The sequence below is a fragment of the Balearica regulorum genome, chromosome 1 (genome assembly GCF_011004875.1).
Source record: "Balearica regulorum gibbericeps isolate bBalReg1 chromosome 1, bBalReg1.pri, whole genome shotgun sequence".
Classification (NCBI taxonomy): domain Eukaryota; kingdom Metazoa; phylum Chordata; class Aves; order Gruiformes; family Gruidae; genus Balearica; species Balearica regulorum.
The window spans coordinates 66,900,633-66,914,584 of NC_046184.1; the positions used below are offsets into that span (position 1 = coordinate 66,900,633).

Below are 13,952 nucleotides of genomic sequence, written 5' to 3' on the forward strand. Positions count from 1 at the left end.
GAACAGCATATTAGCACTGTTTAGAAGAAAAAGGACAATTAGAGTTCATGCACATTTTTGGTTTTCTGTGCTGCTGGGATTCCTCCTGCTTTCCTTATCTCCCTGGGAGTTGGGTGTTGAGTGCTGGAGGATGCTGCAGCCTACTGCAGGCCTGTGGGTCAGAACCCACAAACATTGTACAGATTCTGTCTGGTAGCGACGGAAGGACAAGCTTTGTACTCCACGATACTCGATTAAAAGGTGATCTTTGGAATCCAGTACGCTTCAGCCAGTTGATGTTGAAAGCTGGTATTTCAGCACGTCCGTAGATAAATGGAGTTCCTGTGCCGTCTGTTATAGCTTTTACTTTATTTGGAGCATTTCTGATGGATAATTAAAGTTTATGGAAAAGGGAATTGCAGGAGAGTATGCTTTTGATTTGCCATTACTGCTTTTATCTGAGATCTCAGATTACTCTATAAACATCAAATGAGTCTCTGAGTAGAGAGTAGGTTAGAATTACACTATCATTATAATGACTACAATGAGGGCCAGAAAGTTAAGTGATTTGGTAAAGTTATTGAATGATAGCACTGTGGTGCTGCTGTTACACTTAGGCATCATGAAAGCAATGTAATTTTACCTCATTATGGAAATGTTAGATCAAGGAACTGGGTCCACGAAGAGCAGAACGTACTTCTTACTTCACAGCTCTCGAATGAGGCAAAGTTTACAGGAGGATGTAGTATATTTGTACTGAAAGCACAGCTCTGGAAACAACCACAGAACTGCCAGACATAATCTAGTTGGAAAGAAACACTGTAAAAGATGAAATAAATAAAGCTTCTGTCATCTATCCCTAAGAAACATCTGTCTTTGAACCTCAAGCACATGGATCTAAGTGATGAAAGATCTGACCTACTAGTAACTACTGATGTTGCCAAGGCTTAGCAGTGACTGCACCACGCTGAGTCAACGATTCTTCACGTTGGAGGACCCCTGTTGAATGACAGCAGTATAATGCTATCAGATTTTCACATCTTTTAAATCTGGCGTGCTTTGCTCAGAAGTTCAGTGAGCATTGTTTTCTCTTTGAAATTCTTCAGCTGCATGGCTGATGTAGTGTTTGAAAAGTTCCCAGGAAGGTTGTGTGTTTTGAAATGTTATCTGTCTGCACTTGATTTTAATTAAAAATGATTATTCTGCTGTGTTTCCCCAGTTTTTATTTTTCTTTAGGATGCACTATACATCTAGTCTGTTGAAAGAGAGCTGTAAAATATATGATTAATGCAGATGCTGTTTACACTTGAAAATAATTTTAAATGGTTTTCTTTATCTCTTCAAGATGCAGTATTGCTATTGTACCACAATCTATTTTGCAAATAAATGGTATGTATTAATGAAACATGTCAATATCCATGTGACTTACAAGGCTAAGCTAAATAATTCAAAGACAGATCTGTAGCACTTCGCATTATGCATTCTCAGAGTTATTTAAATATTCATTATCACTAATCTCTAATAGAGAGCCTTGTCAGGTTACTTATTCCACCCGTGTGCCATTATATGCTCAGCTTTTACAAGTAATTATTTGGATTGCTGCAGATCTGGGTAAATCCAAGTGCTAAAACCTTATATACTTCATGAGGAGAGTCAAAGAACACTGCAAAATCCTTAGTTTGTATTTCTTATGCAGCTTTTGGTAATAAGTCTTCTTTAAACATGGTGATTTGCTAACTGTGTTTTATATGTGTTTCAGTCCTATAAGATTATCAATTTTGCTCCAAGCCTGCTGCAAATCATAGTATCAGATCAAGTTGAATTTCCAGTGCGTCAAGCAGGTGAGATAAATTCCTCATTTTGTTTTCTTTCAGTAGAAAGTCAGTCTGTTAGTTACCGAGTATTGAGCTGTTGCGATGTAAGTAACTTCACGATTGTTCTGAATGTGGAAAAGGGTTGATCTTTGCCATTTCTTTCCTACATGAGGGTCGGCTAAAACCAGGGGTATAGGGCTGAGTCCCACTTTGGCTTGCTTGTGTTTGTAGTGATCCCTACTGGATTGCTGTGATACCGATATGAAAAGAGAAACCTTTCTGCTTAAAACTGACTTCCCAGGGAGCCTTAGGTATTCTTTCTTCTGCTGGTAAAGTAGTAGTGAAGCCAAGACAAGTGGGAATTAAAAAGAAAACAAAAACCACATGGATCTCATTTGAATAAATGTTTCTCTATTTGAATCCTTTTCCTGGAAAAGTAAAGGTTTCTGAAAAAATAAAAAAGCCCCACATAGTCAGTTGTGAGTGTCCACTCACAAAAGTAGATATGAAAGAAGGTCATATCACTGGTAAGCTACACATTTATAGTCTGAGCATGTCCAGAAAGATTGCCCAACTGTGCGTGTGAGTTCAGGTATGGTGTCACAGTTTATTTTAAGGTATACATTTCTGTAAAATCAGATTCTAAATTCTCATAATCTGTTTTCACTACTCCTATATGATATTTTTGACAGATTCAGAAAATATCCAGCTTTTTCAAGAAGTTGATGAATACTGTCTCATTCACAGCTCTGTTTTTATCCTATGGAGCAGCATTTCCCATCGAAGCACTGTTGGGTTTTTTTTTACAGATCCTGTTAATCCCCTGAGTGCGTTGGGGCATGCTGACATATGCTGTTTGTCATGCTGGCGTGTATTTTTTCAAAGATAATCCAACTTTGAATGGCATTGTTAAACCATTCTGTAGTAAAGTTTGATGCTTAATCTAGACTCCATAAGGTCATTTTCATAAATTAATCTCTCATTTCAGTATCATTCAGGAGAAAATAAAAAGTATGTAGAACATACTTTTGGTTTTGTAGGTTGTTTTTTTTTAAAGTAGGGGTGTCAAATAGAAAAGCACATTTAAATTACATTTGTAAATCAACAGGTTTCCCTGGGAATTTTTTAAAAGCCAAGAATTTGTATGACAAGAAGATCAATGGACAAAGTAAATTAAAGTCTTGGGCTAGTCTTTCTGGACCTGTTTCTTGTCTGAATATTCTGGCATGTCATAGACAAAGAATTGTTTTTCCTCTTACTTCTATAAAATATTTTACGAACTACATGTTTTTCATACTTTGTCATCACCAAGAAAAAATACTGTACTCAAGGATATCTTATTTATACTTTAAAACCCTAGCTAGTAATCAAGCCAAAATAGTAGAGAAGAGTTTATTAAGAACATTCCTTTAATGTCTTACACTACATTTCCTATGTTTCCTAAAGAATACCTACAGGCATTTTACTACTGAGGCATAAATGCTGCTTTATTTTCAGTTGAAGATTAACTTTATTTTTCATGGTTTTTCATGTGAGACAGAAGGGAACAATTCTAAGGGATTATGGGAAATCCTAACAGTGAGATAAAGCTTAGGGAATTCACAACAAACATTTCTGTCTGAATAGAAGGTAGACTGTATGCCAGTTTCATACTGGGCATTTCCCCAAGCAGAGCATCCCATCTGCGTGCTCAATGATTTGTTTACACGAGCCTTCCAAAACTTCACGTACTGAGCTTGAGTAGTTGTGTTAGGGGTGAGTAAAAATGAAGATAAGTAGATTTTTGTTTCCTTGTTTAGAACGGTGGGATATTATGTCCATATGCAAGACTGTTGTAATAAAGAATGTACCCTGATAGAAGCTGACTGAAATACTATCCTGTTCTGTTTAGGACCATGCACTTGAGCCTGATCTTGTGTGGAATGATAAAAAAAAAGTTTTTCCGACTCAGCTGTGCTTAGTGTCTATAATTGTTAAGAACTCATGCAGTGGTTTTCAGTCATCTTTTCAACTCTGTTTTACTTTCAGCTGTACTACATGCTGAGCACAGAGTAATGTGGAGGTGTTTTGGAATTAAATTATTATTTCCCCAATGTTTATACTTAGCTGCCATTTACCTGAAGAATATGGTGACACAGTACTGGCCGGATCGTGAACCACCTCCTGGAGAAGCAGTATTTCCATTCAACATTCATGAAAATGATCGTCAGCAGATTCGTGATAACATTGTTGAAGGAATAATTCGTTCTCCTGACTTAGTGAGGTACCTTATATTGTGTAGAGATATTTCTATAGCTCAAGTTTTCAGACCTACCGGTCTGGATATAGTTAACATGAGAATCTCAATTTATTGGGAGATGAAGCGAGTTCTTGTTTTGAAAATGTAATGATAATCAATTTATGTGCGCTTGATTTTCAGAAATGTAGTAACCTGGTTAAGAGCCTAGTGATGTGATTTATCCTCTTACGGTGTTGTTTAAAGTGTCTTATAACAGCTGCTGTAGTCACAGCCTGTCTATTTGGCTGATACAGGGCAAGTAGCATAGAGGGCTATCTGCAATACAGAATTAACCATTCAGGGAAATATTGCCCAGGATCTGTTTTATTTTTTCTAGTAGCCCTTTTTTCAATTACTTTTGCAATTTTTAGATGTAATCCAAATATTTAAATGTGTATTAGCGTTCTTGGTTTTAAGATGTTGAAAGAATGAAGAAATGCTCTTCTCTGGGAAGACCCAGGGAACTACAGGCTGGTCAGTCTCCGTGCCTGGCAAGATTATGGAGCAGATCCTCTTGGAGACTGTGCTCAGGCACACAGAAAATAAGGAGGTGATTGGTGACAGCCAACATGGCTTCACTAAGGGCAAATCGTGCCTGACAAACTTGGTGGCCTTCTATGATGGGGTTACAGCATTCGTGTATAAGGGAAGAGCAACTGATGTCATCTACCTGGACATGTGCAAGGCATTTGACACTGTCCTGCACGACGTCCTTGTCTCTAAATTGGAGAGACATGGATTCGATGGATGGACCACTTGGTGGATAAGGAATTGGCTGGATGGTCACACTCAAAGAGTTGTGGTCAATGGCTCAATGTCCAAGTGGGGACCAGCAACGAGTGGTGTTCCTCAGGGGTCGGTACTGGGACTGGCACTGTTTAACATCTTTGTCAGCAACATGGACGGTGGGATCAAGTGCACCCTCAGCAAGTTTGCCAATGACACCAAGCTGTGTGGTGTGGTCAACACGCTGGAGGGAAGGGATGCCATCCAGAAGGCCTTTGACAGGCTGGAGAGGTGGGCCTGTGCGAACCGCATGAAGTTCAACAAGGCCAAGTGCAAGGTCCTGCACGTGGGTCAGCGCAATCCCAAGCACGACTATAGACTGGGCGAGGAATGGATTGAAAGCAGCCCTGAGGAGAAGGACTTGGGGGTATTGATTGATGAGAAGCTCAACGTGAGCCGGCAGTGTGTGCTTGCAGCCCGGAAAGCCAACCGTGCCCTGGGCTGCATCAAAAGTGGTGTGACCAGTAGGTTGAGGGAGGTGATCCTGCCCCTCTACTCTGCTCTTGTGAGACCCCACCTGGAGTACTGCATTCAGCTCTGGGGGCCCCAGGACAGGAGAGACATGGAGCTGTTGGAGCGAGGAGGGCCACGAAGTTGATGAGAGGGCTGGAGCACCTCTCCTATGAGGACAGTCTGAGAGAGTTGGGATTGTTCAGCCTGGAGAAAAGAAGGCTCCGGGGAGATCTAATTGCAGCTTACCAGTACCTGAAGGGGGCCTGCAGGAAAGATGGTGAGGGACTGTTTATCAGGGAGTGTAGTGACAGGACAAGGGGTAATGGGTTTAAGCTGAAGGAGGGTCAATTTAGATTAGATGTTAGAAAGAAATTCTTCCCTGTGAGGGTGGTGAGGCACTGGAACAGGTTGCCCAGAGAAGCTGTGGATGCCCCCTCCCTGGAAGTGTTCAAGGCCAGGTTGGATGAGGCTTTGGGCAGTGTGGTCTAGTGGAGGGTGTCCCTGCCTGTGGCAGGAGGGTTGGAACTGGATGATCTTTGAGGTCCCTTTAAACCCAAACCATTCTATGATTCTGTGATTCTTTTTGCTGGAAGAATAGTTAAGATTCACAGACATACTACAATCTATGATTGTTCACCACGCTAATTAAAGTGAATTAGAGTAGTGTAGAGTAGTGTAGAGTAGATTAGTGTATAGATGTTCATCTTTGAAAAACAGAAGAAAATCTTCCTCTTCTCCCTTCCTCCTCTCCATTAGCTAGGTGCCCCAAAATGTCTTTTTTTGTCAGTAGTCGTATCTGGAAGAGGAGTGATTGACTATAGATTGAAATTAGGATTAGAGAAGATACTTTAAAAAAAAAAAAAAAAAAAGAAACACCAGACTGCATTAACATTGCTGTCACTGGAGGTCTTTATGAGTAGATTAGACAAACACCTGCCAGGAATGCTTAGGGTATAAATGGTCCTGTACTGAGACAAGAAAATGAACTAAATCATCATTTCCAGTTCAGTTTTTCTAACATGATCTGATGCAGTTGATTAGAATCCTCACTGAAAGAGATAGGTGCTCCTTGCCAAGGTTGTGCTACAAGGTAAGGAAGCTTGTGTTGTTTCTGTGATAATGTAATAAAGGCATGTAGTTTCCCCTGCCATCATGTCATAAATACCAAGGCTAAGTTTATACAAAAGAACACAAAATAGTGGAATTTTGAGGATTTTTTTGCAAACTAGTTCAGGCATCGTTTCATACCCTAATATTCAAAATGTCCTGATGTTACAATGACAATCTACATCTAAAAGGATTGTTGAAAACCCCGGGACAATCACCTTGAATAAAGCAGAGGGTTTCTAAATACTGGCTAAACTTGTAGATTTGTCAGAGGTTAAAAAAGTCAAAGAAACTTTACTGGAACTAGTCTGATGTTGTAATACTGATATTTTTCACTGTTTGCTTGTGAGAATAAGGGGGGAGGAGGAACCAAGGCAGCAACAAGAATAAACTCCAGAGGCTTGAGGGGGAGGGTAAGTTTGTACAAAGCTAAAAGGGTCAGTAGGTAGAAGGCCCCCTTACTGAACGACTTTGTAATAGTAGCTCGTTACGTAATGGACTGCAAGAGGATACTCAGGGAAAACTAAATATAGAACACCCAATATTTTCTGGAGACTTTTTTTTTTTAATGCCTTAGTGGAGTCAAAATTATTTATTTACAGCTTCTAGTTAAGTGCCTCTCAGCTTTTTTAGTCATACCTCACTTTAGTCAATTAAAAATCCTGTCTTGCCTCACTGTTGCAAGTGAGTGGCATCCAAAGTGTGTGGAGGGAGAGGAATGGTAAGATGTTTTTACCTTACTGGCTCTGCCATATGCTTCGGAGGTTGAGATGTGCTGTTCTAGAAGATCCCAGGAAAACTGTGATTTCATGAGGAACTTCTGGCTTGGATCATAACACAAGCCAATATTGTTTAATAAAAATGTACAAATTTGTGTTTTTGTGGTTGCTTTCAGCCTCATAAGCATGTAGAAGTATAAACATTCCTTTTCAAAGTACAAAGCTAGCTGGTTTCGCAGGCAATTGTTTCAAATATTGCCTGATGGATGTGGAGAGGGAGGAGGAAGGGAGGAAAGTAGCTAAAATGTTCTGAAATTAGTTTCTTCCTTAAAATTAAATCCCCTGGGATTTTTTTTCTTGCTTTTCCTCTGCAACTTCCCAGAACTCTTTCAGTGCTGTCAAATTATGTATGGTACTTATGATGTAATATGTATATTGTAGCCAATAACCAAGATTTCTGTTCTATCTTTTAATATTAAACACTGTACCATGATCTTATTTACTTATAATGTATTTCTTTTTCCCTCCTACCATAGAGCTCAGCTGACAATGTGCCTCCGTGCTATCATTAAACATGACTTTCCTGGCCATTGGACAGCCGTGGTAGACAAGATAGGCTACTACTTGCAGTCTCAGAACAGTGGGAGCTGGCTTGGGAGCCTCCTGTGTCTGTATCAGCTGGTGAAGACTTACGAGTAAGTTGATGTCCATCAGTAGATGAGGAATCGGTACTTTTAGTCTCAGCTGATTACTGAGAATGACATTCTTAATAGCACTGGCAGATCTATAAGGAATTCAGATAGAAAATAGGAATTAATAATTGTGATATGCTTCCTTTCCTGCAAATAAATCTATTTATCATCTTTATATCATCAGTGAATTGAAAGCAGAGATGCCAGCAATGATCTGTATGGATTTACTGGCATTTTTTCTTGAGGCTTTGTACTTTCGATCTGATTTAACCTATCTGTGAAAAATTTCTTAAAAGTTTATAACTTCTTTTGTTTGAAGATTCCCCAAATACTGCATATACGAATGCAAATTATTTTCTACTTTTATGTCATGAATACAGTACTGTCATTGTCATATGCTCCTAGTGCATATTGTTACCTGTACCACCTTCCCGATAGTCTAAATCCGTAAAATGTAGATTAGGAGAAGTGTAGTGAGCGTTCTCACTCGTTTTTTTAAAACAATTACCTGTTGTTAGAAACATATGTATAAAGTGCACAAAAGAAATGTAAATGGAGAAAGAGAGAATCTTGTCAAAACAAAGGAATTGTCTTTTCCTTTCAATTGGTGTTTACTCCTATTTGTTCAGCACCCAGCTTGGATTTGGCATTGGTATGAGTGTCAGAGAAATTCAAGTTCTTGCTCCTGTGAGCTGACAGTTCAGTAGTACAGAACATTAGTTCTTCCTCCCAATAGCCGCACTTTATATAAGGTAACACTTGTTTTTAATTTCTCTGTAGGTTAGAGAATTTGCACAAATTGTTGAGGTGGGGACTAGAGAAGGGGAGAGTGAATGAGTGAGTGCTGGATATTAATTAATTTATTTATTTTTAGGGTACAGAAATTAAATTGCTGGTGGGGAATAGGCATTAGAATCTCCAGTGTGTAGATCCTAGACCAACATTTTTCTTTCCTTTGCAGATACAAAAAAGCAGAGGAGCGAGATCCTCTCATAGCAGCAATGCAAATATTTTTGCCTCGGATTCAGCAGCAGATGATCCAGCTTCTGCCTGATAACTCCCATTACTCTGTACTGCTTCAGAAACAAATCTTAAAAATCTTCTATGCTCTTGTTCAGGTTGGCACAGCAATCCCCTTCCATGCACTCATGGGTGTGATTGAATAAGAATACCAGTTTGGATAGGAAAAATCACGTACAATAAATGCTTTTATAAAAAATATGATCCTTATAGATTTTTCTACTTAAAAACTGGTCACACAATCCCTCAGATTAAATTTTTAATGAACCTAGGTACTTCTGCACATCCTGCCTGTAAGCTTACTGGAGAAATGTTCCTATTTTTATAAAGTCACACATAACCTGATAGAAACTATATGAGTATCTAGATCTATGCTGCTTAGCCTCTGAAAGTGACAGTAGTGTAGATTGTAGTGTAATTGTCAGATAAGTGCGCTTAAGTAGGTGGCGTTTCTCATTATCTTCTGAAGATTTGACAGAAAATATTTATTGAGGCACATGCATTTAACAGAGATGAGTTTAGCTTTTACAGGATGAGTTTGGTGAGGAAATACTTTCAGAGAATGAGATACAAAACTAGATCCTAGATAAGGAGTAGTCTGAAAATTCTTATTGGGGATTAAAAAGCTAAAATAGGTTGTTATTAGATGGGAGGAGGATTAAAAAGATCCCATGATCCTATTTTACTTTCCAATAGCTTACCTCGATATTTCCACTTTGCTTTGGGCTTTTAGACAAGTAAGATTTACTAGATGGTAACTAGGTAGTAATTAGGAGTACATTTCACTTACTAAAATGTTCTTGGTGTCCCCAAACCCTGTAACGCTTGGACCACACTGCTGTGGTCCCTAAAAGTTAACTGGACTATTGTGAAGAAGAGGAAAAACAGAAAGAAATAGCAAGTTTTTCTGAGGAACTTTCCTCAAATAGTGTCTGCTCAGAAATTCCTCTGTAAATTGTACCAAGAAGGATACAGTTAGAATGGTATTGATATCTAACCTAATTAGTTTTAGTTTTACTTAAAAACTCATCTTCCTGGGAATGTAACTACTGTAGAAACATGTCTTTTTCAGAAAGAATTAGTATTTCATTACAGTGGGTTTTTTTCTTACTTCAGTACGCATTGCCGCTCCAGTTGGTGAATAACCAGACTATGACTCAGTGGATGGAGATCTTCCGTACTATCATTGACAGAAACGTACCTCCAGTAAGTTTTGGTTTTGTGAAGACCTCGGATACTTGTGTGTTGTCATTTGAGGAACAGTCAGTGGGAAGATTTTCTAAGTGTTCTTTTTTTTTTAAGATGTCATTTAAGATTCATATCCTTGGAATTAGTGGTGTTTCTGACAGAAATGCAGGAAGATCATGTAAGCTGTCAGAGTTTCATTGTCTGAGGTAGTGATACTGTGTAAACTCCAATATGGGCCATTTTGGAAGTTGCCAAATATTTTAGCCAGTTTCTCTCACCTGAGAATCAAAAGATTATCACAAACCCATCGTTTGTCTCCTTTCCTCTGTTTCTTTCATCTATCCTTCCTATTTCTTGAAGAACAGAATAAAAATAGTAACTATAATTCTTGTTTGTATGTGTACAACATTAACTGGCATTTCCTAAGGGTTTGGGTTTTCTTTTTTTTTTTCCAGAAATTTATTTCACAACTTTAACATTGTTTTAATGGCTTTTCCATTAGTACATGGTTAGGGTGTGTTTATTCGGAGGAGTTAATATCATGCTTAATTTTTAAGCCAGAATGCACTCCACTGTGTAGTATTCAGGGCTATATGAGAGTGTCAGTTTTTTAAATATGCATAAATTTGAAGATTAAAGTACAGGCATTATACAAGTATTGCACATATACAGTTCTATTGACTAAGTAAGATCTTGAAAGTTCCTGAATCTTATATAACTGTTAACAGAAACAAAGCTTTAGCTGATGCTGTGCATTTGTATTAGTTTACTTGGCAAGGAATGCTTAAAGCATCATTTCTTTCAACAATACACATAGCTAATTTAGAATAAATGTATTTATTTATAGGAGACTTTGCAAATTGATGAAGATGATAGACCAGAGCTGGTGTGGTGGAAGTGCAAGAAGTGGGCATTGCATATTGTAGCTCGTCTTTTTGAACGGTAATAAACTAACAAACTGATTAAAAACTAAGTTGGGGTTACGCATCTGTAACACTACTTGAGGAGCAATTAGACAAGACAATTTAGTTGATTTAACAGCTCATGATCACTGAGGAGGTATTCCTGCTGCTGTCCTCTGCCTTGCAAAGTCACAGCTACCGGTCTGAGCTCTTAGTGAAATGATTTGACTCTCTAAAATGGCAAGAAACTAGCCCCACAGGAAAAGTACTTTTTTTTTTTATTTTATTTTTTTTTTACTTGTAGCATCCAGCTACAAGTGCTTATATTCTCAAGTATAAAGGCAGGGGAAGATTTGAAAGGAAATCATAAACATGGAAGTTACATAGCTTGTGACAAAAAGGTGGCTATATTTACTTGACTGTAGTATTGTACCTTATAAGAATCTAAGAAAAGAAAAGGGAAATGGGGCATTATGTGGGAAATAATGGCTTAGAAGGAACCTGTGGGAGAGGATTCCTTTGGGGATGGAAGATTACTCAGAGTCCTTTGTGTTTTAGAAAGTACTGTGTTTCCTGACACAGTAGACTTCTCACAATGTAAATATCTGTGTCCTCTTCTTTTTAAAGGTATGGAAGTCCTGGAAATGTAACTAAAGAATACTTTGAATTTTCAGAGTTTTTTTTAAAAACCTACGCTGTGGGCATACAACAGGTAAGTACATTCATTTGTTTCTGAGTTAGATCATTTTGGCTGAACAAATATATTGCTTTTCAACAGTGTGCTCATATCGAAGTTCTCTCATTAAACAAAAATGAACAGAGTCTGGCAGGTTTTCCTTTTAGCGATTCAGAAGTTCTTGTGTTTATAACAATACAGATTTTCAGCAATTCAAAAAAACCCTGCAGGAAAATTCTCAGAAAAGGTGAGTGCTGATAAAATGTTATTATCATCATGTATAAACATTCTAGATATAGCTGAGAGAAAAAACTATTGATGTAGGAGCCTCATGTCATAGAAGGGTGTATTTTCAGGCCAGTCTTTAGTGACTACTTTTGCTGTGAACAACTTAGGCACAGTAATCCAATGATACTGGTTTATTTCAGGAAGATACAAGCAGATTAGAAGGTGTCTGGAGAACAGCAATAAAAGTTATTTTGTACCTGGAAAGCATATTTTATGAAAATAGAGCATAAATTCACAGTTTGCAAGGAAATTATTTTTCTTGGGGAATGCTAATTATTTGTTATTAACATGGTGGTGTGGGGACAGTTCAGTTCTGATAAAGTTGCATAGAAGAGAGGCAGTTCCTGTCAAGAATTTTCTGTGTTTTTCTGCTAGCTCAACTGTGGGTCCCTGGGCAGGTGGGCTTCCAGCATCTCCCTGGTTTGGTGGAATGGCTATAGCATTTGGGTGCCTGAAAGCCCGGAGAATGCTGGCTCCCAGACTGGGATGTTTTCGGCACAGCTCCTCCTGTTTCTCATTCAGCCTGCCATATACTTGATGACTGGGAGTGGTAGTTCCCTGGCTTTTGGCTCAGCTAAAGCTCTTGGGTGTCCAGTCTTTCAGGTTACACATTCCAAACAGGCTCCTAAGAAGCCAGGAGAACGTAGTACACTCTCCTGCTCGTGATTCTGGGCTCTCGATTCCCTTTGGCCTGTAAACCTTGAAAAACACCTTGGAATGCTGTTTTTCAAGTGAAAACTGTTTGGATAATGTGTATTTCCAGAATACACATGCTCCTCAGCATGCTGCCAGATGAAATACCCCTGACATGGCATCTGCAGGCTTCTTACAGTTTAAATTTCCTGTGTCTTGGATGCAGGGTGCCAGGCTGTTGTTGTCACTTGATGTCAAATTTAAACTAGATTTCAAAATACCAGGATTGGCTGCAAAACAAAATTACTTTTCTCCACCCAGTTTGACAACAGAGTAGTTTATCTGTCAGCACATTAATTCTGTGTAAATATGTAAATCTTAAGAACTAAAGAGAGGAATGGTTCTTGTAAGGCTGTAAGCATTAAACGAAAAGGAAAACAGTCTAATATCTATTCTAAACTCCTTGCAATGTTTAACTGCTGAGTGAAAAAATAGACTTCCCTGGGCAGTTGTCATTTGAAGTACTTAAAATTTGTCTGTTAAGAGATTAGGCTATGTAGTAGAGGGAGCAGTTTCGCTTTCAAGATAAATGGACTGGACAATCTGCACATTTCTTCTATTTCTGGCTCTTAAATGCTGATTTGTCACGTTTCCTTGCAAAGTTAGTAAGAACTCTATTGTGAATATTACATTACTAAGCGTTCATTACTTATTCATCAGTTGTTAAGTGCTGACATCATGCTAGAGTCTGTATGAGGTATAGGCAATTCTTCCCCAAGGAGCATATTGTATAAAAGACTTAGGATCAGGCTTAGTACTCCTAAGGAAGGACTTATGTTTAAAATAAGATTTATTATAGTGTTGTGAGAATTATGAAGCAGAACTGTCCTTCTGAAAATGTATGACTCAATATTTTGTTATGCACTGCCCTTGACTGTTATTGTTATTCACATACATGCCAATTCTTTACACTTATTACTAGTTATCTGCCATTAGTGCAGATCAGTGCTTTGTACTGTAGGTTTTTCTTGGTAGAGCAAGCCTTTATATGAAGGAAGCATTGTGTGATAGAGTTTGTGATAGCATGCTAGGTGATGCTATCTGATGATTCCAACAGATATTGAAGTTCAGGGTTTTGCATCTCTTCTGATTCAGAGATTTAGGTGCTAACCTATTTTTCTTTTCTAGCTTATTCTATTCTTATCTCTGTTCTTTCAAAGTAATTTCTCTTCTTTATGGGCCTGTCCTTAAAAAATGAACACAGACACCACTAACAGATTTAGAAGCCAACCAGTTTGAAAATCTCACTGTGCCTTTTCCTTACCTATTCCAAATTTTGCTGAGGCCTGTGTAAACTGTGAGCCTGTGAATACTGAAGTATATCTTTGGTTTACAATCACAAGTGATCACACGGTGG

At 38.4% G+C, this 13,952-nt stretch overlaps 1 protein-coding gene across 1 annotated transcript in view; it reads left to right on the plus strand.

Moving 5' to 3' along the window:
• IPO8 (importin 8) overlaps positions 1-13,952 on the plus strand; it is a 47,393-nt gene that overhangs the window by 6,700 nt on the left and 26,741 nt on the right. The window contains exons 2-8 of the mRNA XM_075756223.1: positions 1,739-1,820; positions 3,900-4,056; positions 7,673-7,831; positions 8,790-8,946; positions 9,965-10,054; positions 10,884-10,978; positions 11,566-11,650. Coding sequence (XP_075612338.1) covers positions 1,739-1,820; positions 3,900-4,056; positions 7,673-7,831; positions 8,790-8,946; positions 9,965-10,054; positions 10,884-10,978; positions 11,566-11,650 — 825 coding nt within the window. The remainder of the gene's footprint in view (positions 1-1,738; positions 1,821-3,899; positions 4,057-7,672; positions 7,832-8,789; positions 8,947-9,964; positions 10,055-10,883; positions 10,979-11,565; positions 11,651-13,952) is intronic.